Genomic DNA, 27,265 nt, shown 5'->3' with positions numbered 1-27,265 from the left:
TGTGTCTTTCAGATCTGAGCTGATATTTTCATAGAATTGAGCAGAGTTAGATTTATTGAGGAGAAAATTGGCTTTTATTTTGTCCACTCCCCAGCTTTGACAATGTTTGGGTCTACTCTATATCACTCCAAATAATAAAATTGCTGCTGCAATTCTGATCCAAAAAGAGAGCTCCTATGAGAGCAGAGGCTTGTATGGCCATTTATTTATGGTTCATCACATTTGGTGTGGAAATAATTTCAAGAGAATATACATATCTTGGAAGATAAGAAATTCTCATGTGCTGTATAATTAATGGACACTTTGTAGGAAAATTATATTTATAGAGTACTGTATTTAAGGCATAATTTAAAAATAACATAGTCCTTTTTCTTTGAAACTGTGAATTTTAATGACTTCATTACTTTAGTTTGCTGAAAAGGGAAATATCTTGAAGTTTATAAACTTCAGGAGGCTTCAGTACTATAGGGGATCTTCTCTAAAGTTTCATTTAAATATGTCCTGCAGCATATTTTAACATGCACTGGTTTCTTGAGCCTCTGTCTTTTCCATCAATCAGAAGAAGGGGTGTTCTTTGGAAGTGGTCAATGATATCTGCTACAGAAGAAAATTCCTGTGGGATGGAAAAAATGAGAAGGCTAAGGCCAAAATGTCAGAATTATTAGCAACCAGTAGAAACAAAAGGTTTATTTAAAATTCTATATATTTATCAATATTATAAATATATATATAGGGTCCAGATCAACTGTTCTCATTCCTGCCATGATCTGTAGCTCAGTAACTCTGTGTACAAGCTGTTACAATGTTGTATAATTAATTTATGCAGTCTTCATCTGTTTAACACATGCTGTTGCCACTGTGCTTGGTGTACTTGAGAGTTGAGAGGTGGCTGATCAGTTCAGGGCTTCTGTCTGGATCAGAACTGCCAGGAATGTGCTGAGCAAACCCACAGTCCTGCAGGCTGGGGCTGAGCCATCAGCCTGGGAGCAAAGCTGGAGCTTGGTAGGTATGGATTAGCTCTCAGCTCTGCATTTCCCTTATCTGGTATCTCAGTGGGAAACAAACATTCCCTGACCAGGTACGTGGATTTCTAATGGCTGTGCTGCAAGGCCACCCCTTCATTCCCTGAGTGCAAACAGCATAACCTGATTGTGCTTCCAGCAATAACAATATTCTCTGAGACAAGAGGCAGAATTCCAGCCAGAACAGTCACCTGGCACTGAGGAATGAGGCAGGAGATGCCTTGAAATGAAGAGAAGTAGTTGAAAAACACATGGTACCTCTTTTCCTTTCAAGCCGGTTCCTAACAAGTACAGGTGCTCCTGCTCCTGGTAGCGGATCTGGATGTTGTACACTTTGTCTCTGTACAGCACCATCAGGACATAGGGGTGAGTCACTGTTTTTCTTGAGCTGTCTCTCACCAGGAATGTTCCATCCTGAAACAGGAAAAAATGACAGATGACAAAGAGCAGACACTCCTGGGTTTGATCAGTGTAACACCTTTCACTAGAGCACTTGTTCTTCTAAGTGTTTCTTCTTTGTGAAATCTCTTTCCTTTCTGCTAAGAGACACTGCACCATTAAAGCATTTAGGTCTTTTGACAAATCTATTGTCTTTCAGTTTGCTACTTCAAACTCTCCTCTCTGTTACAAAAGCAGATTCTAAAGGAAGGTAGGAATGGTTTGTATGAGGGAGAGATTCCATTAAAGGAGGAAGTGAAATATCAGAGACCAAACCTCACGTCACTTTAACCAAAAGAGAAGTTCATTTCCACTAAGTGCCAATCACGTTTCCTACATGATGGATTTATAGACAGCTTAAAAGAATGGCATTGTCTGTGTAATTTAGGTAAAGGCAGTGATACTCTATCACTCTCTCTGCTTTTCCTAATTTCAGATCTATTTTGACAATTCTTCCATTGAAATCCCTTTCTTAAAGGCACTGAATGGGACCTTATAAATTGGACTTTAGTACAAGTGACTGGAATGGTGCACATGCCATCTTCAGCCCATGGCAAGTGCTGTGAGGCAGCACAGGGTAACCACAACTCCCACAGCAATAATTCTATTTTTCTTTATTATATTAAAGATTAGATATTAAATACATATTAAATATTAAATATTTAATCTATTTAATATATTAATCTCTAAAATATATTTATCTATTAAATTATTTTAATAATATATTATTTTAATAAAGATATAATTAAACATTTCTTTTAAAATTATTTCTTTTTAAATTAAATTAATTTATTTAAACTATAATAAATATTTATTGTATTTTAAATGTATTTATTTATATTTTATATCTTTAATATTAAATGTTAATTTTTCTATATTTGATTTATTTCCGCATGTACAGATGAGCCTCGTTTGAAGCTGTAGTTCGTTTTGCTGGGCTCTGTGGCTCAGGCAGGGGTGGGATTTGCAGTACCTTGTTTATCCTGCGCAGCGCTGCCTCTGCCTCGGGCCGGCTGACAAAAGCCACGTACCACTCATCCTTCAGAGAGCCCTGGGGCTGGGACAGGACAAGGACAAGGACAAGGACAAGGTCAGCTGCCAGGGAATGGCAACATGCAAATAAGTGGAGGGAAATTGCGGTGTGAGGGATATGTGGGCCTGTGTGCAGAACCACTGTGTGTCACAGATCATGCTGCTCTGTATTGTGCTATGGAAAGTGCTGCTAAATTGTTTTAAATTACTTGCTCACTTTGATAAATTTGAAAATATTACAGTTATAGACATTATGCCCCTGCAGGTAAGCTAAGAAAACAGATATTTCCAAACACTTTCAGTAAAAGATTTCTTTTATGTTCTTTTTATGTTCTCTTTTGTCTACCTGGACACTAGGCACAAGGGCATCCTTTGCCTTGTCTGTCTTTTTTTTAGCTATCATCTGAGACAACAATGCAGACTTCCTGTGAATGCACTCTTTATGATTGCCCAGCAGTGTTATCACTATGAGTGGTTTGCTCTAAACTTGTTTTATTTAAGGAAATGTGAAGCACAATTGCACTTAAAGGAGTGAGTCCTTTACTCATCAAAGTTTTCTGGAAGGAGAACTGAAAGTTTGATGCTGCTTGAAGGCAGTTGTGCAAAACAAGTAATCCAGAAAACAAGTATTTTTCTTATTTTGCTCTTTTGGGGTTCAACTATTGTTGTTTTTCTTGATGAGCACAAAATAAGGCACTACAGTTTGACACAGAAAAGGAAACTGAAAGCACTCAGTAGTGTCCTGACAGTGACTGGAAAAACAACTTTGAAAGGTGTTGTCTCTCAAAACCAGAAAACTTGCTGCCTTTACAGTTATGGTTCATGTTTTGTACCTCATCTTGCTCTGTGTTTGCCTGGTGAACAGTCTGTCTGCTGGGAATTGGCAGTGGAGGTCTCATGTCAGCTGGGCCTCTGGAAGGAGATCTGCTGTTGCTGCCTTCAGAGATACAAAAGTAGAAAAAACAATGTTAAAACCAGGAAAATCATTTCACCTGTGCACCCAGAGTGTAGGATCTTGATTTTATGAAGCATAAAGTACTTGTATCACCCTGGTGTAAATAAAAATCATGTGAACAGTGCAAATTACCAAACACCCAGTGCAAACAACTAAATAACTGTTTAGTGCAATACAACACCCTGGTACTGAGACATCTAGAAATTATTTGAAATCAGATTTAGGCTTCTCTATGAGAACCAGGTTCTTTACATAAGTCCATCCTTGGTGCACAGGGAATTCAACTGAGCTCTTATGGTTCAGATTTCCATAAAAACAAATGAACTTGAAATAGAGGTGACATTTTATCAGTTTCTGTACCACAGTTACTCACTTGAGAGCATCTTGGTTTCTTTAGAGACAGAGGTAACATTGTCTCTTTTCAATCCTTGCCTTCTCAGCAATTAGAAAGTAAAAATGTCACTGTAGGATATTGACAGCTTTTACCATGTGAAAAAAAATTACTTGTAAAGCAATTGAGTTTTCTTTATTTTTTCTTTATTTTATCTTTATTATTATTGTTATTATTATTATCTTTTTCTTTATTTTCTTTATTTTTCTCTAAGTTTTCTTTATTTTTTTTACATTTTTTACATTTATTTTCTTTATTTTTATCTAAGTTTTATTTATTTTTTTCTTTTTTTTTTTCCTTACAAGATAAATATGGAGTGTATTTCACATGAAAAGCATTTGCTAACCTTTTTAGGGAGTATTAGCATACCACAGTGATTTGCATAGCTCAGCTCTCAGTACTGTACAGAAAAGAATGGTTTTATGAGGTTTTGACACTGGTTGAACGAGGCAGGAAGCCCAAACTTCATGGGGGAAAAAAAGCCCAGTCTTTGATTCAGACTAAGTAAGATACACAAGATGCCTCTCAGGAACTTGATAGTTTTCTGTTCCCAGTCCAAGCAGAAACATCCAAACTAAAAAAAACTTTTATATTGACTGGACTGAAACTATCTTTCAACTTTCATGCACTTAAAAAAGAAAAACAATGTAAGGATGTAGGATACAAACCTGGATGGAAGCGTGGCGGTAGAGAGCCAGTTGCAGACAGGTTTCTAGCACTGTTAAAAAAAAAAAAGAGTAGTCAGTATAAATACAACATTTCTCTACAACATTTCTGTGCTCTGATCACCTGATCTGGATTTTGTGCCTGTTTTGCAGAATGTGAGAGCCCCTAGAGAGCTGTCCAGGGTAAGGAGAGCCTTCTCTTTTCTTCTTTTTCTTTTTCTTTCCTTCTTTTTGTGTCAGTGGATCCACCTTTAAGTTTACCTGGAGCTCAGAATGTGGCAATAAGGTAATCAGTAAAGGCCACAGAGACTTCTGCAGCAGGATCAATGCAGGAGGGCATTGAGCTTGAGGAGTTTCCACAGGGAATGGCTCTGTCCTTCCCCAGAGCAGCAAGCACAGGGAGCAGCTCTCCACACCTTTCTCGCTGCGGGGTTCCACTTACAGAGTTATTATTCTTGCAGCTTCTGTAACATTGTTGATAAAAATGCAGCTTCATGTTTATGTTGCAAGCTGGGAAGGGCCAGCAACATCAGGGACTGGGGCATCTCCCACATGAGGAAAGGTGGAGGGAGCTGGAAGCTGAGAAGGCTCAGGAGGGACCTTTTAAAGCACATAATTATCTGAAGGGAGAGCCAGGCTCTTTTCACCTGTCACAAGACCAGAGGTTCCTCTGAACATCAGGAAACATTTTTTAACGTGAGGGCAAGCAAGCGCTGGAGCAGGTTGCCGAGAGTGTTGTGGAATCTCTCTTTTTCCTTGGACACATTCAGATGCTATCTGGATGTGGTACCAGGCAGCCTGTTCAAGGTGACCTTGCCTGGGTAGGGGGTTGGACCAGAAGACATCCAGAGATCTCTGCTAACCTCAACCAACATCCAAAACTTCTGAAAATGGAGTCCCACTCTTCAATTTCTGGGGCTTTTTTTGTTTCTTCACCTAATTGAGAACAAATTGCCTGCACTCCTTTCCTTTACTCTTCATATTTCTCTTCTGCTTAAATGAGCTGTTAAAAAGGCTCTGAGATAAATATGCTAATTTTGTTTGCACAACAAAAACACCCTATCATGACTTGATTTATGGGAGAGAATCAGTCAGCCCGGGGGCCTCTGCTACAGCAAAATTTGGCAATGCTTTTTGAGTATAAGCAGAAGTGTTCATCATAGGAATAGTTCAATTTGCATATGACCTTGCTATTGCTACTGCAGTATTTGTTTTGGTGTCAGCAGTTCCAGAGAATGATGGTAAATGTGATGAATTCATCAAAGGGCCATTAAAAAAATACAGATATTAGAAAATGTGCATCAGACATGGACTCAAGGAGCCCACTCTAAGTCATCAAAGTCTAAGTCTGTTGCATGGTACATCAGAAATCAAAATTTAATTAGGGGCTATTCTGTCTAGCAAGTGAAGGCATAACAGTCAAATATTTGTAAGTTGAAGTTGGGAAAAAATTGCAGCAAGATTCACAATTTTAAATAGAAATTATCAACCATTCCAGTAAGATTTAGTAAAAAGGACATGAAATTCTTTCTGATTCAACTCCAGACAACCGAGTTTGTGGAGTTTTTTAGTTTTGAAGTGTGAGGAGTTGCAGCTCTAACACTTAAGGGATCCTAGAGTGTGCAGGACCCCTTTGTCCTGAATCCTGCCTAGTTTTGTAGGAGATGATCCCCTCCCAAAAGGACCAGTCATTCTTATGGATCCTGCAAGCAATGGGAGAGCTATGGGTGTCTCAAGAATGGAAGCCTTGTACAGTGTAGGGTCTTGATTGCTTTAGAATTTAGCTTTTCTATTTTTCAGATCCTGCACTGCTTTAGTGTATAGCTCTGAAACTCCATGGCCTGTCAGCTGCTGTTCTCCCGTTTTATTGAGATAAAACAATTCCTCTCTAGGCCTGGAACTCAAGGACACCTCACTGTCTCAGGCCCCAGAGATGTAAACAGCAGTGAATTGAGGGGGATAACTTGGAGTAAATGACTTCATTACCTGAAGCTGTAATTGGAGGATTAACCCCTGAGATGTAAGTGGACCAAACTTCAAATTGTCTGAAAAACTCATGACCACTGTCCATCCTGGGTGTAGCCCCTCAGAGGCTTTTGACTGTACCTATTGAAGGCCTTCAATAAATACCTGCTTTTACTCTCTTTACCTTGTCTAGCCTCTGTTCTAGGTGGCCACTCCAAGGCATCAGTTTAAAAAACTTCCTTGCCATAAAACAGAGAGATTCATGTTTTTTTCTTGGTTGCCTGATGTACACTCTCTGCTCCACTGATACAGAGCTTCAATTCTATAAAGGATTCTCCTGGATAGCAGGAACAGCACTAATTAGCATTTTGTAGAGGCAAGGGCACAGGCTCAGTAATGAACTACCAAGAGGCTGAGATTCAAAAGAAATGACCCATAATGGTGAAACAAACCTTTCTGCAGCAGGAATGCTGTTGGATCCTGGCTTAGGTGGAGGCTTGATGGATTTGGGTGGGAATGCATTGGAGCTGTATGGGGGCAAAGACAGCTGTGGCACTGGTCTTTGCTGGGCAGCTGTGGAGAGGAAGAGAAGGAAACTTAAATCTCACATGAGATATTCTTAAATGAAGTAGAATGAAGAAATTCTGTCACCTTACTGCTGTTTAATTAGATAAATATAATGCAATAAACAGTCCTTAATATGTTAGTTACAGACTGGAAACTCATATGGTCAGCTGAGAACTTAAAAGTAGGTATTAAAATTAAAAATAAACTGGAACTGGCTTGAGCAACATTTACATTTTCTGGGTTCTGTTTTGGATAAGCCACAATTCAGGTACCTTAACTGCAGAAGGTGGTACATGTTTTCTGTCATGTTGCCTCTAAATAGCAGAGTTGATATCACCTTTTTCAACATCATTCTGAGATTTCTCCCAGCATGAAATAAAACATTTTCTTTCTGCAGTGTCCTTAGACCTGAACTAGCAGGAGTGGAACAGGTTAACTGTGCTCTGCACAGCTTAAATAACCTTATTCTTTATGGAGGCTTAGGGCAGTGATAATTCATAGAGACTTGGCCAAATGTCCTGCTTCTGTTATGGAGTCACTTTACCAACTCAATTTCAGAAATCAGCATTCTGCAGTAGTTTAAAAGCACTGGTGGTACATGGAAGAAGTTCTGTTCATAAAAGCAACTAACATTGCACAGAGCCTGGTGCCAGCAGGGTTTGCTGAAGACTAGGAGACACCAGGTTTCTGTTTCCAGCTGTTTGATGCTGTGTGCAGAACACAAATCTCTCTAATGCGATGTATTTCAAAATAAGAAATCCTGCTGGCTGCTAACTGGCTGACTGAAGGAAGCTATTAGCTATTGATTTCCTGGGGTTTGTGGCTTTGATATGTAAATCTGCATCAGGCACTTTAAAATAATTCTACTCTACTGCCTATCAAGGTACCACCTGACTTCAGAAATGGCTCTAAGGAAACAACTGAAGTAATTTCCTTTTTACCTTTTTTTTTTTTTTTTTTAGAACTAAGACAAAGATTTCAAGTTTGAAAAATCTCTGTAGAAATACTTACTGTCTTCTTCATCCTGGGGAGCCAAAAAGAAAAATAAATGAGCAACATATTATAGCACAGTTCTTAGGAATGTTTTACAAGACAAAATCTGGACATTGGTGAATTTTGAGTATACAGGGGTTCTAATATCTACATCACTTCCCTCTAAAATGTTGGGAGTTTTGTCTTCATGCAACACCAAATAATTTTTTAAGTTTTTAAAGCTTTAAATTCGTAAACAAGATGTGTGGCAGATGTCCCATAACTCATCTTGACATAAAATAGTCAGAAACTCTCAGGAGATATAAACTTTCCTTAATCCTTCAAGTAAGCATAGACTCTCAGAGTTATCTGAAAGTGAAACTTTTAGTTCAGCTTAGGCTGAAAAAGTCTCCAGAAGCCCAAATCTTTTTTAAGCAAAACTACTTCTGCCCTGTCATTGAAGAAATTGTGGCCTTATTCTTTCTGTTATCCAAGATAAAGTTCTCAAGGAACAAACTGAGCTTGACACAGAAGAACTGTTCAAAAACACCCCATGTGCCATGAAAGATCCATGAGTATTCCTTACAATTTATAAAAGAAACAAGTTTCTCTTTTCCAGCATTATTACTTTATACAGGTATTTAATTTTACTGTAACCCCTATATTTTTAAATATATGCTTTGAGACTACACTTACTTCATTTTTCTTGTGTGGTGGCCAACTGTGCCTGAAAGGAAAACAAAACACTCATCATAGGTGGAATAATATTCATTACTTCATGTGCATTAGGCAATATTTTCAACTAGAACATGAATTTATTGCAAATTTTAAAGACCAATGGATGCAGAAACATTTTTTCCTCATAATAATATCTAAAGTTCTAATTTTCAGCCATAATCTAATGCATTATTCTAGTTCTTAGCCCATCTTGATTTTATCAACAAGGAAAATGTCTGATTAATTGATTGTAAGATTAGAGCTTAAAACAAGCTTGTACAATGATGAAACATTAGTCTTCAAGTCTTGAACTCATTTATAATATTTGACAACACTGCTGGAGCACATCATAAGGATATCAGGCTTTGTTTCTCTGATCAATTCTTGTAGCTGGTTAGCAGATCTCAATTATTTCTTCTCTTGTTTGAAGTACAGTCAGTGCTCAGCCCCCAGGTGGCCTAGAAAATGCTGGGGAATGATGCAGTTCTGCTAGAAAATCTTGGGGAATGATGCAGTTCTGCTAGAAAATGCTGGGGAATGATGCAGTTCTGCTAGAAAATGCTGGGGAATGATGCAGCTCTGCTAGAAAATGCTGCTGGCTGTTAAGAAGGAGTTCTGCAGGCTAATAAAATCAATGGGATAAAAGTGCAGCTTTCTTTTCTAACACCCTAAAACAAGAGCAATAGAACTCATGTAAGAATGTTCCCTGGAGCAAGAACTTCCTCTACTGGAAAAAACGTGGATCATCTGTATCTTTGTACAACTGGGGAGTGAGTCATGCCCCATGTAATGGCCCTTCCAGATATGATTGGAGAGAGTTTTTCTGCATTCACACCTTTTTGCAGCTTCAAGCACATCCTGTGCATATTTATGAACCAAGACTTTGGTAGCCACAGACCCTGCTGTCATGCAGTACCAGTAAATCAGACCATCCTGTGTTGCTTGTCCATATTTTTGTTAAATTTCATTTCTCCTTTATTGAATTTTAGTGAAATGAGCACTTACTTTCCAGGGCTTTGCTTCCTTAGAGGGGGTGGGTTGCCTCTTTCATATCTCTCACTTGATGGGACAGGAGGTTTTGGCATCATTGCTAACTGCTCTCCCAGGGATCTAAAACAGGAGTGAGATGATGAAATAAAGGCAAAAAGCTCTTATTAAGAAATAACTGGGGAATACTGGCAATGAGAGGATCATTTGCAGAGGACAAATCTTACCTTAACTGTGAAACCAGAGGCTGAAAAACAACAAGGAATAGTTAAGAGAACGTGTAAGTGTGTCAAAATAGGCAAAAACTATCAATAATCACCAAAAAAAATACCTTTTCAGGAATGACTGGCTTCTTCCCTGAAAATAGCAAAAACTTACATTTAGAAAAAATGGAAGTTAATTAATTAAAATTCCTATGAAATAATTGAGTTTTGAATAAAATTGAAAGTTAATCTTACTGGTTGAAGAACTCATATCCTGAGATGTAAGCCAGAAAAATATTTTGGCTTTGCAAGTGATGGTAAAATTGCAATCTCTCTTATTGAAGGGAAATTTAAACATTTTCAACATGGCACGTGTCACAATCACACTATCTAAGGTGCAGCTTTGAACTACTGAATACTTTCTTGCCATTATATAACAGATAAGAGTTTAGATAATAAATAAAATTGTAGAGTCATATCTGTAGATGCTTTTTATAATGTGGTTTTCAGGTCTGAAGGAAATGCCATTTTTTTCTATGTCTTATTAATTCTCAGCCCTCTTTTAAGTCTGTTGCCACATTACCTACAGCAGTGTATGCAGAGTTTCATTGCCTTTGTATGCAAAGGTGATTTCCTCCTTTAACCTACTAAATATTCCCTTGTTCAATCACTTAGGTGTGCATCAAACCTTTATTGCACAGGGCTCTCATAATGTTTTCTGTTCACCTGTCTGACCCAGGGTTGCTGTTTTCTACATGAAATTTCTCTCCCATTTTGTAAGCCCTGCTCACACCATTTACTCATAAACAGATTACTTTGATTACATTTGGTTGAGCCTTGTTCTTTTGCATTAATTATATATAAACTGATGATTTTCAGTAATTAAAGCAACCCCAGTGATATTAATGTGAGCAAATACTGACCTGATCCTGGGCTTTCTCTTTCGTATGGGGGAGCAAGGCGATCCAGAGAGGGTTTGGTGCTTCTGTCTATAGAAGGAGCTGGGGCTAAAAACAACAACTGTGTGAGATCATTTGCTGGTATAGGTCAATATATCTTTATTTTGCATAGATTAGAATTGGTGTTACTTCTAAAAACAACAGACTCCTGTATGAGTAAAATTGTATGAGTACAGTTGTACAGACACTTGTTCTTAAAACAACAATTCAGACTCCTGTATGAGTAAAATTGTATGAGTACAGTTGTACAGACACTTGTTCTTAAAACAACAATTCAGACTCCTGTATGAGTAGCAGAAGAGAGTGGAACTGAGGGAAAAGAGGAAGAAGAGGAGTGCTGCACAGTCTCTGGGAAAAGCTTTACAAAGGGAACTCCAGCTGTACTCACGTTTCAAAAGCTTCATGTTTCTGTCTCTACTCAAGTCGTTGTTGCTTGGTGGAGGAGGGAAAGCTGGCAGCTAAAACAGATATTTCACAAGTGGTTAAAATGTGTCTTCACCTTTCTATTTGGAGTGTATTAACCCCACCACACTCATCTGCCAGTCTTGTGTGGCACAGCACAAGGAGCAGGTTTCTGCTCACTGCAGGAAGGACAGGAGCCAGGGACCCTCTTGAAACATGACCAAAATCATTGATTTTTGTTGGGTGCAGAATTGCCTCCATCTGTGTGCCTCCCAACACTCCAGTGGGATGTCTCCTCTGGAAGGGGAGGTCTATTGTCAAAGGAAAGGAACAGGAGCTCCAGCAACCCTGCTGTATCTCTGTGACACTGCATCAGTCCCTCCATCACATCCTAAACCTTTACTTGTGGAAACATTGGTAGGTTTAGTGTACATCTGTTCTGGCAAACACTGAACCTATAGGGCCAGCTGTCAACAGCACAAGAACTTTCAGTTTTGAAGTATTCACAGCAGAAAAAAAAAGGAATCAAATCTTGGTCATCAGTGTTCTGATTACACAGTCTCTTACACTTTTATGTGGTCCTAATTCAATTGGGCAAGTGTTAGAAGTATAGCTTGGAAAAACATAACCTTGTTTTCAAAACAGAGGCATCCCTTAAAAATATATAATTTCTGTGGGAGAGGCATTCACAAGTAGGTGTATATCTCCAGTGTAAGATCAGTGAAGGAATGTAAAATAATTAAATCTATTTCTCCCATGAAATGGAATTGTTCTTTGAACAATGGCCACCTTGTAACAGAGTTCAAATCTGTTTTGATGGCTTCCTCTTCAGAGACTAGGTGAATAAAAATGGCCCTACTCTTGGACTCCTAAGAAGGTCCTGGGATAGGAAATAGGTGAGATATTAAGACAGGAACATACAGTAGCACTTCTTCCCCCAAATGAGGCTGGGCCAGGTCTCTGGGGTGGTACTGGAGGCTGATGTGGAGGCTGATGTGCTGATCTGGTTGTTGTAGGTCTGTCTAAAGAAAACAAAAATCCCAAATTAAACAACTACACAGAGCTTGGTTATTTAATAGTCAATCTTCATGACAAAGAGCCCCTACAAGAACCTGGCTACTGAAGTTAATAAATCATCAATACATTACTGTAGGATTTGCCTGGATGTAGCTTTAGGATCAGTGGGTTGTGTTGGGAGTTCCAGGCTGCTCTGTCCCTGTGGGGGTAACTCCCCTGCCAGGCTCTGGGCCACAGGATTTATTTCATTCCCTGCAGGACAGTGTGTGAAACACCAGCCAATCTGAATGGCAGCTTTGTTCTCCTGAATGGACTCCACACCTCCAGGCTGCTGAGGATTCAGACACAAAACAGAAATGACAGGCAGGGACAGCTGATTGTTCTTTTCCCAAATTTCACTAAAGTGTTTTTGCCATTGTTGTGACAACCTGCTCTGTCCAAGGCTGCACTGCTAAAGCTACTGCAGCCTGTACATGTGTGTGACTTCATACAGGTTCAGATCAAAGGCCAAATAATGCACACATCACACAAAACTAATCTTTATTCCAACAGAGCTTGTCCAAAGAAAAAATGTAACTTTAAAAGTCACAGATTTTGTGTCACTAAATCTTGCTTATGAACTACTCTGTTACCTTTTAGGAAAAACCTTCTATACTCCATTATCAACCACCTAAAATGTGGTGGTAAAATCTTATTAATAGCACTTAATTCCTAGTAATTACCTATATAATCTGTGCTGCTTGGAAGTGACTTGGCAGGAAATATGACACTGTGATGTGCTTCTTCATTATTGGATGGAGGTGGCTCATAGCCATCACTGTCATGTTCTGCTTCCTCAGGCTCCTCTGTTGGTGATTCATAGTCAGCCTCATCTCCTTTTCCTGGTCTTCATCAGGGCTTTCATAGTCGTCATCATCATCATCATCCTGGCAAATGAGCATAAAAAGTGGATGCTGGAAGAGAACACCAAACCCTGCAGAGCAGTTCCTGGTGGCCTTTCACTGTGGTATTTTTCACTCTGGAAAATACCAAACTTTTACAAACCAGTTTGAGGGGAAAAATCTGTTGAAATAATACAGAGAAAGGAAGAAACTTTCCACTGATGCATTACTGGAGCTTAAGAAAGAAACAAATGTCATGTGATGACAGTGAGTGCTGTGGGAGATCAAAATAAGGTGCAAGTTTGCTGAAAGGCATGAAGAGTTTTAGGGAACAGCCAAGGCACCAGCAAACAAGCCAGTGTTCCCAGGAACACAATGGGCAGCAGTTGATGCTGCTGATATTCATTCTTGCTTTCTAACATCTCCTCTGCAGCATGCAACCCAACTTGTGAAAATTATTCATAAAAACTGAGGTCTTTGATTTGAGTCTTGGTGTCCTCCTGACCCAAACCAGCCTTGTTTGCAGGACCTCATAAGGTGATAGTGTGGTCATTGCACATCTGTGCAATCTGCCATGGCTTGAGAGAAAAAGAAACCTCCATTTGTCACTGGTGCCACAGCTGGAATTTCCAGAGTCTTCTGCACTGGCACAGAGCCCATGTGCTCTGTAGGTGGTTACTTTTATCTCCTGTGCTCCCAGAATAGCAGCAAATCTCCTGTGAACTTAGTAACAAGTGCCTTCTAAAAATGCCTCTCTCTCTTATTTTTGGAGAAAAGCCATTAGCCTCAGAGATCTTCATAAGCTCAGCCTGTGCATCAGCATCTGGGGTGGGTGTTTCACCTAAACACTTGTTGAGGCATTTCCTATGCCAAAAGGCAGAAGGAACTTCTGCAGGCTAAATGGCTTTTTAAAAAAAAATACTGTTCAACAGGTTGGCTCTAGAGAATAAAATTGCAAGAATTTGCCACTGAATAACACAGCAACCTCTAGGCACCTCTTTTAAGAGCTTGAAACAGGCATGTAAAACTCAGCTGTGGTTCAGTGGGGACCTGGTTGTAGGCTGGGAGCTACAGGAAGGCAACAGGAAGGCAATTCTGAATTTCTGGGGAGAACCTTTTCTCAGTGAGGAAATCTGTATGCAGCCACTCCCATCATTCCTGCTCCTGCTTTTCCTCCCCCAGCTCTGCTGCCCAAGCAGCCAGGGCAGGAACAGAGAGCCCCCCTGAGCCAGGGGGGTTTCTTCACCCAAATACTCACAAATGAAGACCAGCCACCGTCATCCTGAGCGTACCCTGTGTGAAGAACACAACCACACAATTCTGAGCATGGACCCTTTGTCAGAGATGTAACAACTTGACAGAAAATGTGGGAGAGGTTTTACAGTGACTTCTGTGAACCAGAGAGAAGTTTGATAAGGGAATAATAAGAATTTCCTACCAAGGTCACTGACACAGAAAACAAGAAAGAAAGAAGGAGAAATAAGAGAAACCTGCAACTGCCTGTTCCAATGAGCACTTTGTCTGTCTCTCATGACCAGTGAGTAAAGTGTAAACTTATGAGATTTGTAAGAATGTATAAATAGCATGCATGCTAGAATAAAAGCAGGCCTGAAGCCTTCTGAAAATGGAGTGTTGCTTTGTATTGTGACCATCAGAAGTATGACAAGAAAGAACCCAACAAATGCCAGGTGAGTTCTGGACCTCAGTGCTGTGCCACAGGCAGGAGCTGTTCTTTCAGAGGCAGGCTGGCACTGATGAGGGCACATCCTGATTAAAACCAAGATAAAGCTGCCCTGCTGTGACACAGTCTGGGTGCTGGCATTTCAAGTTTGTTCCACTTCCAATTTAAATTATATCATTTGAAAGAAAATGCTTTCAGAATGAGCCTAGACTTCTTATCTCCTTGTTTAAGACTATTTTAGCTTTCATAAAAGAAGGGTTTGGGTTTTTTTAAACCTCAGCTTCCCTCTCTAATACAGTGCTGCTAGGAGGAAAGGCAGGGGGTGGAGATGTTGGAACAGAAATATATAAACACTGATTCAATTTATTGGGTTAAATAAAGACATTTTGACTATTCTGAGGTAAAACTCTCTGGTCTTGCCTTCCTTCACCATCTTTTCTCTTTAAAAACACTTTTTCTTACTAATTGCCCTGCATCTACGCTTTTCATTTGTTAAAGTTCTTTATACTCCTGTATTTTCATTTATTGTTTTGGATTTTTGGTTCCTAACCCTGCTCCCCTCTGTTGACTCTGCTCTGCAAGTATTGAGCTAACATTTTAATATTTTTAAACCCTTTTTGTTGTTTGAGTCTGCCAGTATTCACTTACCTGTGTTTTCTGGAGATTTTTGTGTTTGGGCCCTGTAAAAAAGACACAAAAATTAAATTCTTTCTATTAAATGTTTGATGCTTCTATTGCAAATAAAGGCAATAGTTAACTGTCACAGTAGAAAGAAGTTTACATAGATGAGTTGAACTCTGCCCAAAATGCCAAAAATACATTAGCTGATATTTAAATAGAGGATCCTATAAAATCTAATCTGTTTCAAGAAGAATTGAAGTCAGAGAAGTCAGGTTTGAAGCAAGGGGACCCAGTAAATACATTTACCACTCCTGAAAACAGAAACTTCAAAGTCAAGCCCATAAATGTAAGGTTAAATAAGGTTTTTATGGGTTTCAGTTCTAGTTTTGGATTCTAGTGAATGGAAATGTGTAAAATCATGTTATCAGCTGATGCAAAACCATGTTTTGTAGAGTAGATTTGGTTTTCTTTGAGTAGGGTCATAAATTGTTCTTTTCTCTTAGAATGTTCTTGCAATTTTTGCTCTTCTTCTATTGTGAATTTTATATTCAGTGACAAATATTAAGAATTCAAGAGTATAGTGATGTATAGATCTGTGGAATGCATTAATGATGATTTATTAATAATATATGCCTAGGCTTCATGGCCTTCTTAAGGGCTATGTGCTCAGGTGGAAAATTGCAGGAAATGTGCAAATGTTACCTGGTTCTGGACATGGCAGAAGTGCCTGGGGTGTTCATGGGCTCAGCATTTGGTATTTGATATCAGATAGCAGTAATGAAACAGAGCTTTATTATATAGAATTTCCAGGCTGCACTTCTGATCAGGCATTATTGATCAAATGAAAACCAGTCCAGAAAAGATCTAAAGATCTGAAAGCTTTGAAGAAGAAAGCTGAGATGTCTTACTCACCATTTTGGAAGGAAAGAGAGCCTCCCTTCATTTTTGTTTATTTCTTGGCTTAATTTACTTACAATTCTATTGGAAAGAAGAACAAAAATAGTTTTAAAAAAAACCCTTGAAACCTATCACTTGTCAAAGCACATAAATTATTTTCTTCACCATTATCCCTCAGTATTTGCTAAATTTAATCTGGTAACTCATTATTATTATTTACTATGTGATAAAACACGGAATTTACCATCTTGTTGCTAAGTTCTTCTACAGCATATCCAACTACAAACTAGACTGTTTTTCCCTTGGTAAAACCTCATGTTGTTGGATTGTGTTTGAAAATAAACATTAAATCCAGCAAGCCTTAGGATCTTTGGGTGTTGTACACATCACTCTGCTTCAGATAATGGCCATGGCATTTGTGTGATTTTGTATGGAAAAAGCAAATAATGCTTCAGGAAAACAGAGCTTATGGCTGCAAAACCAGGGATTAAATGTTCCCTAAAACTCTTCTCTATTCTTTTTCTGTTCCTTCCTCTGCAACCAAACAATCCCCCCAGCAGAGAAGGGGAAAGGCTGATCTAATTCCATATTTTAATATATTTTATGTCATGGCAGAAATATTAATGGAATATCAAAAGGCTATAATTTTATGCCTGGAGAGATCTTTCCAAGTGGAGGACAGTCAGTACTGAGATTCACAGGGTTAATTCTACTGAGACCAGAATTCTGCTCTGCTACTGATGAAGTTTGCCTCTATGAATATTTTGTTTCAAAGAAAGCTTGGAATGAGCCATGATCTGATTCTGAATTGTCATTATTTCTTATTGAGGAACATCCAGCTTCAGTGTTTTTAATTTGCTGCAGGGGACAAGGAAGTTGCTGTGTGAAGAATAAATTCCATGTGAGACATCCTGGGGTGAGCAGTGCCCTGCACACATCAGTGCTTTGGTCAAAAAGTGAGTTATGGAATTTGTCTGTGGCTCATTCCCTGCTGTAGAAGAGGCAGAGGATCTTTCAGAATGTCAGGGTTTTTTCAGCTAAAGAAGTAAAATGAAGTTCTCTGGTTTTGGAGCTAATAATTCTTAGAGTTCAGACTTCCCTGGGTGTGAATGAGACCTGAGTGTTTGGAAGCTTTCTGGACTAAACCTGGGCTGGCTGCTATGAGCATTTACACCAACTGGTTTTTGAGGAAAAACTGAGAGGAAGAAGTTGATCATCTTATCTTGCTGCCAAAAAATTAATCATATCATGCTTAAAATACAGTGCCTAACCTTTACTTCTAGTTTATTTGAAATGCTTCAAACCAATAGCTCAGAGGGTTTATTAGAAGAAAGCAAATTCTAGGAAGGTCAGGCTTTACAAGCAACGTTCTCAGGGAAGATTGGTGCACTGAGCAGCTGAGCCTGTCACCCTGTGAGGAAGGAAGTACCAAAACCACACTGCTCTCTGAGCTGTGGGAGTGGATGATAGGAGAGGATAAGGCAACAGCCCTTGCAGAAAATGTTACTCAGACTTCTCATTCTCTTTCTACCTCCTCCACCAGTTGCTAAACTTAAAACTGGCAGGAAGTTGAAATTTTTGAAAAAAACCCTCACAACCAGCCCCCAAAGCAGGACTCCAAAACTGGCTTTAATTCACTCAACTGCAGATACTGCTCACATGAGTAGAATCCATTCTCCATGTATTGGGACAAAGGGCTGAAGATGGGTAAGAGAGGTGGAATACAAATCCCTCTGGGGCCAGGAGGCTGCACAGTTGCATACTGAGCACTGCCAAAAGCATGGCTGGTGATCCAAGTCCTTGGTTTGGTTTTTGGGAAGACTCTGCTGGGCAGGTGCAATGCTGTGTTACTGACCTCAAAACAGACTGAGCACCAGTTCTGTTCTAAACCTTGCCACAACTTTTAGACCCCAGCTGAGAGCATGTGTGCACATGCACTGACATCTTTTACCTTTTTAATAGAGAAAGTGCAGATTTCTCAATCTTTATGTTTGCACTTTTGCTCTTCTGAAAGTAGGATGACTTTCAGACTGTGCCACGTTTGCAGGCTCTGGCTGTGTCACACTGAGCTGGCAGAGGCCAGGAGTGCAGCCATGAGCTTTGTGCTGATGGAAATTTCTGGAGTGCTGTGGGATACACTTTGGAGTGCTGTGATGCCTTAAGATTTTTCCACAAGCCTGGAAATTCCAAATCTCAGCTTTGCCATGAACCTGCCACTGGAACAGCCAGAGGGATCAACAGCATCTTGAAAATTTGGAATCCTTTTTTCTCAAAATAGTAAACAATAGGATTGACAGACTAAATCCAGTGTTTATATCATGGTTCAGGTGTCAACAAACCACCAGTGTTGTTTTTAATGAAATCTTTGCTTTTTCTGTTTATGAATTCTGACCACAGTAAATAAGGCACATAATGTTGAATGTGCTTTAAAATATTTTGCAAGACTCACATTTGTTCTCCACAAATATAAAACTTCATGACCTTCTCTGACTGGCAGCAGTGCTAAGGAACAATAGGAAAACTCTGTTTTTCTTTTAAGCTGTAAATTGGCCTCTTGCTTCATTAGATTTATAATCAAAATGGTCAGTGTCTGCTCTGTGTAAAATCCACCAAATCCCTTCCCAGTCTCACCAGTGTTTCTCTTTCAGGACTGCTGTTTGTGAGGATTCAGGTGTGTATCTAAACATAGTGGTATTTATTAAAATTAACTTTTTTAGCAAAGTTTTCCAGAAAGAGTTCAGCCCTTTCAGTAGAGAGTGCTAAAGATTTTAAGAAGTATTTTCATTTTCAAAATAGTGCTTAAATTTGTGGGTTTTTTGGTTTTTATAAAGAAGCCAGAAGTTTTCTGAAGACGTGCACTGGTAACAAGGCTGGTAGAAATAAAATTTCAAAATAATAATTCATTAGTAATAACAGAAGGTTGTAGAGTTTTACAATTAGATTCAGGAAATGACCTGTCATACCTTGTAATGACACCTGTGACCTACTTTTGATTCCTGAAAAGTCACAGAATCACCCCTAAATAATGACACAGTTCTATTCAAACCCTGAGCACCTTTAGCAAGCCCACACACCCAGCTCAGGAGCCCTGTGCAGATGCAGTCTGGGCTTTGCAAACCTTGTGTGATTCCAGGTGCTGGCTCCACGTGGGTCACAATATTCCTGCTGAATTTACTGAGGAACAATCTCTGTTGTTAATTTATCCTTTATTCCTTTGGTCACCGGCCAAGGCTGTAACACCTGCTGTTTCTATCGAGCTTTTTGCAGGGCATGCTCAGGTTTTAGCTATTAAGTATCAGGTAGTGTAACTATAATCTGCTAATGCCTCTTTCAGCTTGTAGAAGAACTCTTGCTACAAGCAGTTGAGGTTTGCATTATGATACAAAAGAAAAGTGTGAACGTGTTGTAGCAGAAATCACCACTTTGTGTTTCAATGAGGGTGTGGAGGTTCTGAAGTAAAGAAATTAATGTTTAAAAAAATTGCAGATTCTTCTGCCCTCTAATTCTCTCCTGGAGGGTTGTTTGGGTTTAAGTGGATTTTTGGTTTAATGTTGTTGTTGGGGTTGTTTTTTTGGTAGTTGGTTGGTTGATTGTTTTTAGTGAGAACCAGTTCTCTTCCCTCAGTAAAGCTCTAAATTCTTGTTTTAAACAGTGCCGTTACATGGAGGACCTTTCTGCATGTATAATCACCATATTCCAGTGATTATTTTGCTTGTTTGTAAGTATGAAAAAGTTCCAGATCTTTCCTTCAGATTGAAATATCTACTTATTTATTCAGTTCCTCAAGCTGTGCACCAAGCTTCACTCTCTCAAAGCTCTTGATTTCAAAATCTCTTCTTGTTGAGAAATCCAAAAGATCTGAGAGAAAAGGCTTTTCAGTTTCTGCTGGGCTGTAACATGTGAGAAACCCAGAAAACCTCCCTAAAAAGGGCTGTTCACTTTTTCCTGGGTGGGAAAATCCAACTTTGAGGTACCAATAGGTTTGATGAGGAGATAGGAGCAAATCCACATGGTTAAATTTCATTTTAATGATTCACCTATGGCATGAATCATTAAAATGAATCTCTGGTATGTCTGAGTTTATTAGACCATCCACTGACTACTTTTCTCTCACAAATTTGAAAGGAAACCACCAGAAATTCTCAATTTTAAAAGCTCAGACAATGAGAACGAGAGGTAATTCTGCCAAAGGACTGCCAAGGTAGGACAAATGATCAGAGAATTACAAGTTCTACACTATGGTTAGATGAGTCTGTCACAGGCAGTCTGATCTATCATCAACACTGTTAAATGTTTCTTTTAATTAAAAGTGAGTTCAGAAATTCTGAGACATCAGAGCATCTTCTTTAAATAATATTTGGATCTCCTTACTAACATATTGTACACCACCAACCCCTATTATCAGGATATTTATTGTGTGAAAATAGGGATGTGATTTTAAGAAATATGTCCCATCCAAGGAAATTTCAAATTCAGTCCTTCATATCTGATCTGAACAAGGGTGTCCTGCTGGGTTCAGCTCTTCCCAGCAGCTCACCCATGAACACAAAATTTTTCAATATTCTTGTCCTCCCCAAAACACCTTCCACAAGTTCTGATGCAAGTGAAAAGGCAAAGCAATTTGTATCTTGAGTAGCAAAATCAAGATATCCGTGAAGGAAGGGAGTCTGGCACTGGGAAATGAGCAACAATGACACAGCTGTGTCTTTGAATTCCTTTTTTTCTCCCTCCTTTGTTTGAAGAACTCCATGTGTCTCATGGTTAGAAACCTTCTAACCTCCAGCTTAAATAGGTAGCAGAGAACTCATAGCAAAATAAAATCCTTCATTTTTCGCCATGAAATGTTAGAAGAAGCAAATTTCTCCTACTCAGTATTGACTTAATTGGATTATTTTTCTTCATTAAGTAACTTCTATGAAATGATGGAAGCTGTTGAGATGAATTGGAAACTTTTTCAAGCCTAAATCTACAGAGGCTGAGAAAGCTACTGAACATTGAATCACATGGTCCAGACTGATTTCTCTTGAACACCCACCTAAAGCACATGAAAATAATTTCAAATCCTCAGCTGTTGTGGACATAACTGACTTTTTTTCCCCTTTAAGTTAAAGTCAACAGTTAAGCAATGAACAGTTAAGTCATACTTCAAAGGTAATACTTGCATGAAAGTTTGACCTTTGTGGAGCTGCTGTCAGTCAAAGGATTTATGCACAAGTTCTTTTGAACATCCCCCAGACTGTTTCCTTGTATCATTTTGCTTGAGCAGTCATGACAACACTCATTTTATTTTGGAATATTCTTCTTTTTCTCTCAGTGCACTCCAATAAACAAGTCTCTAACCAATCACTCACAAATCATTTGCCTGATATTTCCTATGAGACTTCAGTGCAAAACAGCTAAAATAATTTTTAACAATAAAATAGTTTGACTTTACTTACGGCACTCTGAGCTTTGGGAATTTCTGAATATCATTTTCAGACATGTTCTGGAAAGGAAACACATGGGATATGTGACGAAATTGTCCATGGAACACCCAGTGACTGATCCAAGTCAGTCATACACATATATTCAAAATGTGGCATGAATTCATGTGGTATTTATGTGACTTCAGAAGCCAGGTATATTGAATTCCTTCCTGTCTGCACAGTGAAATTAGGCAAGATTGTGCACAACTGCAAAATTTCAGGGGAGAACTGCAGATTTTAAAATACAGAACCTTTGGCTGGAGTGTTGTTCTAAGAACCTTATCTGTAACAGAGTACATGAAGAATCCCATGTTCTAGGGGACACAGAGCTAGAAAACTCCTTGGACTTAAGAGCAGCCTTGGCAGCCTAAAAAATCCTTCCAGAAGAGATGGGGTAGGATGTTTGTTCCTCCTCAGCCATAACACAGCCCCTGGGCTGAGGTTCCTCTGACTGAGATGTGCTCTCTGGAAACCTTTGTTTGTCTGGAAACCTTCCCTGATGCTCCTGAAGTCATCCCTTCTCTTCCTCCAGCATGTGCAAGTCCACACTTGGGACAGATTCAGGCATTATGGAGAGTTTGGGTTTTGTTGATTTAGTGGTTTGTTTAGTTAATCACAAGCTTCATGAATTCTCTTTGGAACAGGGATGATAGTCTGGTTCTTTTTGTCTTTTTTACTGGTAGCAGTAATAGGTTTCTAATTAGACATTGGTTCACAAGGCTGTCAGTGTCAGAGGACAGAACAAATCCTATCTGTGTTTTTCCACACTATTTTGCCTCTGGGAGGAGTGAAACACAGGTTAAATGTGCTGCTTTTATGGAAATGTACTGCAGTAGTTCCTGAAGAATCATATTTTTTCTAAAGACTTTTTAAGCTTCTCTCTGGAGTTCTATTTTGGTGATAAACCTGACAAATATTAGAGGTATAACCTCTTTTACAAGCACCACATTTCTGATTTAAATAATAGAGAATTTTATTAGAATAAGTTACATGGAACCCCCTTGGTTTTATTCCCACTGCATCTCAATAGGGCTTTCCTTGTGGTAGCCAGAAAGGTGATTCTGAAATTAGGATGTTATTCTGATTAATTTTAGAGCATTTTTACACCAGGTTTATCATGTAGATCTGACAACAGCAACAAACCCAGCAGACACTCAGCCTGAGCAGCTGCTTCTGTGCAAATGTAATTTGGCCATTTCCAGCTACTCCCAAAATGCAAGAAGATGTTTCTTAGGAAGATCATTCATAGAGAGAAGCAATTTTTTTTTTCCAAATTGCTTTGTACTCTGGAATATTTTACTGGACATCTTTCTCTGTTTAACAAGTGAACCTTTTCCTTTTTTTCCATCATACAATGGCCAAGTAATTCAAAAGCTTTAAAAGAGTCTGAGCAGAGGTGAGCAGCTGCTTGGCTTGCTCAGTAGAAAACATCCTGAAAATCTGCTGGGATGCCTCTGAAGAGCTCCTGCACCCTGAGCTAATTTCAGAAACACTCTGGAAACAATAGAAAATCACAAAAATCCCTTAGAAATCATACAGTTATTGCACTTTCTATTTGCACCTCACAAAATGTCATTGTGCTTCCAGAGGCACAAGTCCCACTCCAGCCACAGATCCTCAGTGCTTGAGGGTCTCTGAGGAGATCTCCTGGGGGCTGGGAGGATAAATCCCATCTGAATAATGCTGACTGCACCCTCCAGAAGCAGGGAGGGGTCAAATTCTGTTCCTACAACAGGGCCTTGAAAAATTGTATGTTTTGTTTCAGTGAAATATGAAAAAACTGAATATTACAACAAGTAAATGAAAAATACAAAACTTTAGAAGAGGTACGCAGAGATCTCCCCACTATGACTAATTAAATAGAACAAAATTACTACTTCTGGGGAAATAAAAAGGCTAATATTTGAAAATTAAAGTAAAAAGCAGTAATGCTAAAAGCTCCTACACATCTTCATGGATGTGTATTTAAGACCTGGAAACAGCTGTTGTGTCAGTGGAAGTTATCAGCTTTTTTTTCTAAAATTAAGCCAAGCCTGGAACAATGTTGATTTAAACCCACTGGGATTTCACTTACTAGTTTTGATGTTCTTAAATTTTATTGCTTTTGTGTATTGCTACAAAAGAAATCTAATTTTATCTATAGAGGAATGAAGCAGTTATTCCAATGAAAGGCAAATCATTCTAAGCAGGGCTGTGTCTTTAGTATGAGAGGATAATAAATAAATGTGGGTTTTCTGTAGTTAATATTTGAAAACAAGAACTTTCTACATTCAAGAATTCAAGACAAGATTATTGGTTTAGAACTTCCCAGTCAGTTTAAAAAAATACTAAAAAATATTCATATTGAACAAGATGCTTGGGCTCCCAGCATTCCATATTGAAAGCAAGTTGTCTGGCTGATTTTAGCAAAAGCATTTACCTCCCATATTTATACCTCAGTAACCACCTGGGAGGTGCCTCTCCATCTGCCAGTGCAAAATAAGGAGGAGTCAGAAACATCACTTGGTTGGAATTTTGCAGGAAGGAATTTTACAGCTCCACTTACCAAAAACCTTTGTCCATTTATGCTGTGCTTCCTCACGACTTTCTCACAGTCCTTGTACTTTAGCTGCTGATGAGAAGATGATTATTGCACCCTTAACTATAAGAATCAAATAAGACACTTAAACATATGTCTGGCTTTGAGTAGATGGTTTCAAGATACTTTTTTGTATGCTATGGCCTGCCTAAATGGCTCATTTTGTCCCAAAACCATGGATTTTTATGACAGACATCCTTCAGTGAACTTAAAAGTTTTCATCCATTTAGGGACACATTGTTCCTCACATTTACAAACCACCTCATTTGCCTGGCCCAAAGAAATACCTGAAAAAATGGATTATTGTGGTACTGACTGGGATGAGCAGATGCAGAAGTAGAGCAAAAACCCTGTTACCCAGGAATAATAAAGCTGACTGATCCCAGTCACAGAATTCATTGTTGTGATGAAAAAGCTTTCACTTCTGCATGGAAATCTCACTTGTTAATCCTGGAAATTGTCTACAATATTTGTAAAGCTTTCCCACAGTATTATGATTTCCAGTAGCCTTTAGGACAAGGACATGAGCTATTCAGAAGCTGCTCATGTACAGGTTGACCACAAAGCAAGAACATGACTTTTAAACATTTCCAACAGTTTTCCTAAGTTTGGTTTTGGGGGGGTTTTCGGGGGGGTATTTTGTTTGTTGGTTTCTGTTGTTGTTGTTGTTTTTTGGAGTTTTTTATTTTGGGGTTTTTCTTGTTGTTTTGGTTTTGGGGTATTTTTTAATTAAAACAGTAATAGCATAATGTAAGAACACAATTATATTTTTGATCTGTTTCAAGTTGGTCAGGTCCATATCAGAAGGAGCCCAAAGAGCAGGCAGACAAAGTGACCTTTGGAGGCTTCGAGACAAAAGAATGACTTTTATTCTGTCTGAAACTTCTGTCAGTGGAAGTTCTGCAGACACATGACCCCGTGCTGCTGGGATAGCTCCCCAAAAGCAGAGAAATTGCGGAGTTTTATGTCCTTTGGAGTCCTATCCAATTTTCATTTTAAGGTGTAACATTGTAACTTGCTGTACGGACCCTGGAAACAACCCGACAGCAGAGAGGATAATTTTAGGGGCCACCTTCAGTTATTCACATGAAGAAACAGACCTAACTCTGGTAAATATTTCAGGATACAGATTAAAACTTTTGTGCAGGCTGAGGACTTAAACCTGTAAATAATTTCTTTCCTACAGTGAATGCTATTGTGATTTTACCAGCACAAGTGTGTATGCAGAGGGAAGCAACACATCACTGTGATCGACAACTAATCTCAGTCTTGAAATAATTGATAAAAAAATGCAGTTTAGCTATTAAAAATAAACCTTGGGCTATCCCAAATATGAACATCTTTGCTTTTTCTAAACAAAAAAAAAAAAAAATCAGAAATTATTTGAAAATTTGGTTCATTCATTCTCGGAGTTTATCTCAGAGAAAATATCTCTGAGTTTGTATATATCTCTGAGTATATAATATTCTCTGAGTTTATCTCAGGGATAAGATCTGGTCACTTGTGACAGGTCCCCAGAGCTGGCTGACTTGGGCTGACATTCTTATCTTACCCAGATTTTTTAGATTACTTAAACAACTGTTGCCCTGATTTAGCTCCCCAGGAGTGGAATGCCATTATCTCCATTCTGGAGAGTGTCTTGATGACTAGAAGGGAGGCACTACAGATAAATGTGCATTCAGTTATGGTAGAACTTACAGTTTTATCACTGTTCAGAATATTATTATCAGATCTTTCAGAAAGCTGTTTTTTCCTTCCTAATTTCTTGGAAATGATGGTCCAACTTCCCTCTGCACCACTGTTGTAATGTTTTTCGTACTTGTCTGAAGTTACCTGTTGATAATGATCTCATCTGTTCCATCTCCAGTTTTTGGTTTCACTTTCCTGTGCCACTAACTCCCGCACCCTAAAATTAGGGGCTTGTAAGTAGTTGGCAGTTTCACTTCCCTGGAGATTTGCTAGACCCAGATTCTATGTTTGATCTGCTCATCTTTATTAAGTAGTTCTGCATTCTACTATCAAACTTGCTTCAAGTACCCAGATTAGACTCTCACAGAGTTATAGGAAAAAAAATAAACTTCACATTATTTCAAAATTAAGGCCGAGGTGTGCCAAGTTTTACAAATCTAGACATGGATGTGATTAACAAAGACATTCAGAGGCTCATTTGTTACACCCAGCAATTTGGGAAAAAATATCACTTCTGAAAATCATTGAAGATGAAACAGAAAACTGGTAATCTTCACACCTTAGTGCCTTCCACAGCTGTTAACCTGTGTTACACCAACAAGCATTGTAGCAACCTGTTTATTTTCTCTAACCAAACCACGAGTTTCCCTTATAGCCAATTTAAAAACCCCTTTCAAGATTCATTTTCGCTGACCACTTGAGCTCAGCTCCTCCTTTGACAGCGGTTTTGCTTTTAGTTCTGCAGCGAGCTTTGCCTATTATAAAACACCTGAATTTAGCCCAACCAATGTTCCAGCAGTTTGCTCCTCCATCAGATGAAGACAAAACAGAGCCAAACTCACCGTCCTGAAATATTCTGCTAAGTCATCTGGGTCCCAGGTGAGCACGTCGGAGCGGTAGGGGAGGTTCCGCAGGTCCATGCTTGGTTTTCTCCCCAGAGCACTCAGGAGTGTTCACAGCCCTGCTGCCAATGCCACAGCCATGGATTCCCTCTCTGTGGCCACTCCAAGGAATTCTTTGCCCAACCTCCAGCTGGTTCTGTCAAGGAACTGTTCTGGTCAATTGAAATTATGCTGTGAGTTGGTTCCAGAGAGACACAGCTTCCTCTGGTACAAAATGGTCTCTTCTCTGAGAGGTTTCAGCTAGTCAGCCTCACCACTT

The 27,265-nt window shown here is 39.0% G+C and overlaps 1 protein-coding gene across 1 annotated transcript; it reads right to left on the bottom strand.

Moving 5' to 3' along the window:
• Positions 1-188: 188 nt before the first annotated feature.
• On the bottom strand, positions 189-27,265 carry LCP2 (lymphocyte cytosolic protein 2). Its single transcript, XM_036391715.1, is given in 22 exon segments — positions 189-613; positions 1,281-1,436; positions 2,434-2,517; positions 3,326-3,429; positions 4,507-4,556; positions 6,921-7,041; positions 8,047-8,059; positions 8,704-8,734; positions 9,730-9,834; positions 9,939-9,958; positions 10,043-10,068; positions 10,838-10,921; positions 11,262-11,331; positions 12,197-12,297; positions 13,015-13,167; positions 13,170-13,218; positions 14,432-14,466; positions 15,503-15,534; positions 16,388-16,453; positions 21,811-21,857; positions 24,383-24,445; positions 26,947-27,265. Coding segments are annotated over 22 exon segments (1,611 nt in total). The 5' UTR covers positions 27,025-27,265; the 3' UTR covers positions 189-490.

The sequence above is a fragment of the Molothrus ater genome, chromosome 15 (genome assembly GCF_012460135.2).
Source record: "Molothrus ater isolate BHLD 08-10-18 breed brown headed cowbird chromosome 15, BPBGC_Mater_1.1, whole genome shotgun sequence".
In the NCBI taxonomy this organism is placed as follows: Eukaryota; Metazoa; Chordata; class Aves; order Passeriformes; family Icteridae; genus Molothrus; species Molothrus ater.
This window is presented reverse-complemented; position numbering and strand designations above follow the sequence as displayed.